The 6,881-nt window shown below is 35.8% G+C and overlaps 1 protein-coding gene across 1 annotated transcript in view; it reads right to left on the bottom strand.

Annotated features, from left to right (window-relative positions):
* LOC107553911 (cadherin-22) overlaps positions 1–6,881 on the bottom strand; it is a 198,796-nt gene that overhangs the window by 46,558 nt on the left and 145,357 nt on the right. The window contains exon 9 of the mRNA XM_016236261.1: positions 4,357–4,478. Coding sequence (XP_016091747.1) covers positions 4,357–4,478 — 122 coding nt within the window. The remainder of the gene's footprint in view (positions 1–4,356; positions 4,479–6,881) is intronic.

The raw sequence follows: 6,881 nt of genomic DNA, 5'->3' as shown, positions 1-6,881 counted from the left end.
TAATACATATTATGAAGAAATGTTTGAGCTCATATTGAGGCATTTGACTTGGTGCACACTTTGTAAAGTTATTGAGATCACTTCTGAAATTTAGAGAAGACAAATGTGAGAGCTCTCTTAGTGTAGGAGAAATGTCTGAGCACAGTGTGTGATGTTGTTGAGATCTCTTCTAAAGCTTTAAAGAAGACCACTGTGAGAGTCTTAGAGTTTTTGTCTCAGGAGACAAGTTTGAGAACCAGGAGATTCAAGCAAAAGTTTCCATTCACGGTAACCTCATTTCTGTCTAGGAGAAATATTTAAAATGGCTTCCCTCTGGTTAGCTTCAATGTCGTTTATCTACACCATTTCAATCAAAGACAAAACATGCATTGTCATATTTGAAGTTGTTTTATGTAGATAGTGTTTCATTGCACAGTGATATTACATACATGCAAAAATGGGCTGTGCAAGACAACATTTTAATACTAAGCCAAGCAACAACAACAAAAAACACTGGTACACTACTGTTACATTTGTTAAAAAAAAGTATTGCTTTTATACTAAACATCTTGCACTTGTAAGTCCTTTCTAGTGTGTTTGGAAAATGTGGTGTATATACAATGCTGGACATTGAAGATAAATTTAAACATTTAAACTAGTAACCCTAGATATTCTGAAATGTTTAATGCTATTTAAACCACTATTTAAATTATATTAATAAATAACTATTTAAATGACAGTTTTAGTATTTACAATATTAGTAAAAGTTTAACGTTTCTCCTAAAATAAAACTGAAGACATCTTATGACAAAGCTTATAACTCAATGAGACATAAGAGAATCACCATTTAGTATCCTGAGCGTACAGTAAGCTCTGTCAGAGCCATAGCCTTGTGGACAGCACATTGACGTGAAGCACAACATGCTCCTCGGACAACATGGGTTCAAATCCCAAAGGTACTTTCCTGCTCCTGTTCAGTTCTCACCTGTCCAATTGTTTCCTGTCTCTACTCCTACTGTCCTGACCATTAAAGGTGAAAAACCCCATTGCAATAAAAAAGCAACAGCAACCTCTGAGCAGTAAAACATCTTTATAATGGAGTCTTGCAAGAGATTACAGCAAGGCAATAAAAAGATCTCCCATGTTTCTCACACGTTTCTGATGAGATATATGAGAATCTCATCCAAGTCTCCTGAGCTTAAGAAAAGCAACCACTGAGCAATACTTTTTTCCTATGGGGTTGGCTTTGTCTATCGGCCACCGAAACCATTTTTTGAGCGAAATGTCGACGAAGTATGATCGCTTTTTGCTTTTGGGTGATTTTAATGTGCATATTTGCTGTGGTAAGGACACACTTGCAAGTGATTTCGTAAATCTGATTGAATCTTTCGACCGGGTGCAATGGGTGAATACTCACAATCAAGGCCATATGTTAGACCTGGTTCTAACTCATAACTTTCAAATCGAAGATGTAAAGGTTTGTGGGTCAAATTTTTCTGATCATATGCCTATCACATTTAATGCTTCTACTACCATCCAACCTGTATTTTTAGAAGACTCCTTGGGTTGGTCAAGGCGATTACATGCTACTTCAAACGCTGAGTTTACTGCGCTATTCAAAACCAAGTGCAATCTCTTAAGGCTGGAATCTTCTCTGCCGCTTTTAGGTGTTGATAAACACTGGTCTCTGTTAAATTCAACATGTGTCGATATTAGGGAATGTATTGCTCTGCTAAGACCTAGAAAACATAAATCCAAAATGAATCCCTGATTAAATGAATTGACTCGCTTCCTCAGAAGACAATGTAGGCAGGCAGAGAGAAGATGGAAAAAGAGCAGGCTCTAAGTTCACATGAATCCTTCAGAGATTCGTTATTCAAGTTTCAGAAAGCTGCAAGTGATGCAAAAAACACTTATTTCTTTAAATGCAAACTCTATAGTAGAAAAGTTTCAATCTGGGTTTAAAGCAGCCCATAGCACAGAGTCGGCACAGCTGAAAGTGTTAAAGGATATTTTTCTCACTCTAGATAAAGGAGATGCTGTGATTTTAGTGCTGCTGGATCTCAGCGCAGCATTTGACATGATTGACCATAATATCCTTATCTCTCGTCTGGAACACACAGTAGGTTTAAAAGACACAGACTTGAAACAGTTTAAATCCTTTGTCAGTGATAGATATTTTTCAGTCAATTATGGAAATTTGACTTCCACCAAAAAACGCCTTTTGTGGGGTGTGCCACAAGGGTCTATTTTATCTCCCACTCTTTTTTCTTTGTATTTGCTCCCGCTGGGTAGCATTTTTAGAAAGTATGGAGTATCATTCCATTGTTTCGCCGATGACACTCAACTGTATTTACCACTAAGGCACCCAACTAAATCTTTTGCTTGCCTAAACAATGTTAAAAACTGGATGGCAAACTTTTTTTAAAATGCTGAACGGGGACAAAACAGAGATCATTGTATTTGGCCAGTCTAATGACTTTGACAAGGTCCTTTTAGATTCGAGCGGGTTGGCACGGTACTGTAAAACGTCGGTACGAAATTTAGGTTTCATAATCAATGATACATTTAATTAATTAATCAATTCGGTGGTGTGGGCCTGCTTTTATAATCTGCGTCTTTTAGCAAAAACTAAACCTTTCTTATCAAATGTAGACCTTGAAAGAGTCATTCATACTTTTGTTTTATCACATCTTGATTTTTGTAAACCTTTATATGGTGGCATCTCCGCCGCATCTCTGGCACGCCTGCAATCTGTGCAAAATGCGGTGGCGAGGCTCTTAAAGAGGGTCAAGAAATCTGAGTCCATTACTCCAGTTTTAGCTAATTTGCGGTGGCTCCCCATTCATTTTAGAATCAAATATAAGATTTTAATGTTTGTATATAAAGCTTTAAATAATAAGGCCCCCATGTAATTTACTAATCTGTTGATCCCTTATAATCCCCTTAGAGCACAGCTGTCAGAAAACCAAAAACTACTTACAATTCCAAGGACAAACCGCCTTCCAAAAGGCGATCGTGCTTTTGCAGTTTTGGGACCGAGGTTATGGAATAGGTTGCCTTTATCTATTAGATCTGCTATGTCCTTATCAGTATTCAGGAACCTGCTGAAAGCTCACTTAGTTCTGGCAGCCTACAACAGCCAAACTTGTATGGGGTAAATGTGGTGTCTATGATGTTTGATTTGTTAATATGTGTATCTTTTATTATTGTCTGTTTGCTGCTTTTGTACTGATACTATATAAAGCACTTGGGCCCAACCTCGGTTGTTTTTAGTAGTGCTATATAAATAACCAAACCATCTATGCATTTATTTATTTTTTTATTTTTTTTCCAAATATTGGCAAGTTTTTTTGTGTGCCATGCCAGTTCACTCGGTTTGGAGCAGAGCTTGAGATTTTTATCTCCTCAAAAATGCACTTTTTGTGCATAGACCACAGAAGACCGTTGGTCAGGTGGGTCTGAAACAGCATGAGGGTAAATAAAAGATGAAAGAAGTCTCATTTTTGGGCTGAACATGTATTCTTCCATTCCACGAGTAAACAAGCGACGATCTGCAACAAGTCGCTACAAAAGCGCTGCAGGTGAGTTTGCTTCACTGCTGCCGTTTTTTCGCGACTAGAGTTTATAAATTGCCTTTGGGACGAAATGTCAGACGGATCATTCTTTCCAATTGAAAAAGGTCCAAAGCAGGAGCAAAGCAATAATGAAACTATTCTGACAAAAACAGGAAAGCGATTGGCTCGGTCCTAAATCTGACACACTGATTGTTCTGCCGGACTCCAGCGCTTCGGTCCGGGTTCGGAGGTCATGCGAGGTCACGGCGCTGTATCTCTCAGACCGGTCGCTTTTTAGGACGAGGCCAAACGGGAAGGAGAGACTGGTGAGTAGAGCCAAACTACATTAGCCCAATGGGATCAGACGAGATATTGAGCTTAGGAAAAACAAATCTTGTTAGGCGTTGTAAACTGCCGTCAAAGCGAATCAGGGAGACCATGCTGAGTGCGGCAGTCCCACAATGCAATTAGAATCTGACCACTTCATCACGCCGCACACCTGATGTTCCCGCGATATATATATTGATAGATATTAGCAGCGAGCGCAGCTGTCTGAGAGGAGCCGGCTGATGTCAGATCACATATGCTTTTCATGGAAATGACAACGTTTTCCTCGCAGATCCGCATTGCGGCTGACAGCTTTATCAACACGACCAAGTCAGTGTCTCCTGACCGCAGATATCCTATCAAATCGGCAGTAGTGATGATTTGTGTGCTGAACAACGGATCTGCTTTCAGACGCAGATGCGATCGTATCGAGGCGTGTCTGGTGAGCGTGAGTTCTGATTAGTTTGATGTGAGTTCTCAGGCTTTATCTCACCTGGCCAGGTTTGGCGTCCTCGCAGATCGAAGCCTCGTAAGGAGTGGCGAGTTCGGGAGGGTTGTCGTTCACGTCCAGGATGCGGATGCTCACCGCCGTCTGAGACGCCATGGACTGGTTATCTGAGGAGAGGCAGATACAACCATCATCAGTGCCATAGCAACTGGACTGGAAGTTATTAGCAGAACTAAACGTTCGTAAAAGTCAAAATATCACATTAGTTTGTGTGAGTCGACCGGAGTGACGCGAGCACGGGTTCAGTTTCAAGGAAACAAACACTTACAGTCTGAATTCACAACACTGTAAATAACTTCAGATTAAAAGCATCTGACAAATGCATAAACTTACTGTAATTACACTCATTATAAAACACTGAAAACAATACTAGATTTTATATGATAATACTATAGGAAGAAAAAAAATGTATAAATAAAAACACTGAAAAATGCTATTGCTGACAAGTGGTGTGTCTTGTCAAAATTAAAAGAAAGAATAGAGAAGTTATTTTTTATAATGATACTATTATACATGATATAGAAAACAACAACAACAGCAAAATAAACAGTGAAAAACAAATGTTCCTAACAAGTTTGTTTAGTTTAACAGTAGAAATCAAAATTAAAAAGAAAGAAAGAAACTTCATAAATATACTACATATTATCTAATGTAGGAAGAAAAACAAACAAACAAAATAAATAAACACTGAAAAAAATCACATTTGTAACACGTTTCTTTGTCTTGTTTTACAATTATGCTATAATTATAATCTAATGGAGGGAAAAACAAACAGACATTATAAACACAAACAACCTAGATAGATAGATAGATAGATAGATAGATAGATAGATAGATAGATAGATAGATAGATAGATAGATAGATAGATAGATAGATAGACAGACAGACAGATAGATAGATAGATAGATAGATAGATAGATAGATAGATAGATAGATAGATAGATAGACAGACAGACAGATAGATAGATAGATAGATAGATAGATAGATAGATAGATAGATAGAATAAATAAACACTGAAAAAATCACATTTGTAACACGTTTCTTTGTCTTGTTTTACAATTATGCTATAATTATAATCTAATGCAGGGAAAAACAAACAGACATTATAAACACAAACAACCTAGATAGATAGCTAGATAGATAGCTAGATAGATAGCCAGACAGACAGACAGACAGACAGATAGACAGATAGACAGATAGACAGACAGATAGATAGATAGATAGATAGACTTTCAACTTAAAACTTATTCATAACTTGTGCAGTTTTTTTCTTAACAGTAAATATATCAAAATATATATTAAAACAAGAAACATTAAAGAACACCATTCTTAACGAAGACAAATAAGACTTTTGTGATAAGAGCTCACCGTTTGGAACTGACATAATGACATAAAAACTGAAAAATGGATTCAATATTGGGCTGCAATATCATTTTGATCATGGCCTTATTGAGCTTCAATAACATGGAAATATTATTGGAAAATGTGTACATAATTAGTTCCATTTAAGTTCATATAAGTAAAATTATCTAGTAATTAAAAAAGCTCTCATGTTGGAGGCGACTGATTCCGAGCTCATTTCTGTGCTTCATTATTTCATTAGAAATGTTTTAATTTTCATAAGAGATGCTTCTCAGCACCACAGCAGGCCACCGAGTGGGCCATCATTTTAATTGTAATGAGACATAATTACCCTTTCCTAATTAACACAGTGTTGCTGTTATGCTTGTGTTTATTTACGGGGATGTACAGTAGTCCATGCATGTTATGTGATGTAGCATATGTAAATTAGCACTGCCTAATTTAAATATGCCGTTTCATTGTCTTGTTTGACTATGCATTATAAAACACAAACATATCTGTAAACCGAATACAGTTTTGGAAAACCAGATTCATCCCAAAATCAAAAGAAAGAGAATGTATTCTATAAATACAATATCATATATAATATCAAACGTAGAAAAGAAAAAAATAATAACAATTAAATATAAAATAAAATACTTAAATTACTTAAAATACAAAGTATTAATTGTGGCATTATTTACTGCTGTGTTGGGGAAAAAACTATTAAAAATCAAGTATTTTTAAGCTGAAACTAAACTCATAATACATTTTGAATAGAGAAAAGATGAAAAAAAATCAATGCTCAAAAAATATAAAAAGACAAACAAACAAAACAAATATTGCAAAGTATTAATCATGGCAGTGTTTATATATTGCCTGATATTGTTCTGATTTAATAATAAAAAAAAGAATAATCAAACATTTTAAAATAAGTATTTTAAAACAAATCCTGGTCTTAAAAGCTAAAATTGAATGCTAAATGAATTTTGAAAGGAGAAAAGCTATATCATATTAAAAATCTGAGATTAATTGCTTAAAAATTATTTAAATGGCAAAGTATTCATCATGGTGTTATTTATTATAATGCCTGATACTGTGCTGATTTTTTTTTAAAAGTGTCACTTTATTGTAAACATTTATGCTTTTGATTTTGGGGTATATTGC

This window comes from Sinocyclocheilus grahami, unplaced genomic scaffold (genome assembly GCF_001515645.1).
Source record: "Sinocyclocheilus grahami isolate Dianchi unplaced genomic scaffold, SAMN03320097.WGS_v1.1 scaffold485.1, whole genome shotgun sequence".
Taxonomy (NCBI): Eukaryota; Metazoa; Chordata; class Actinopteri; order Cypriniformes; family Cyprinidae; genus Sinocyclocheilus; species Sinocyclocheilus grahami.
The sequence above is the reverse complement of the archived record's forward strand: the minus strand, read 5'-3'. Positions and strand labels throughout refer to the sequence as shown.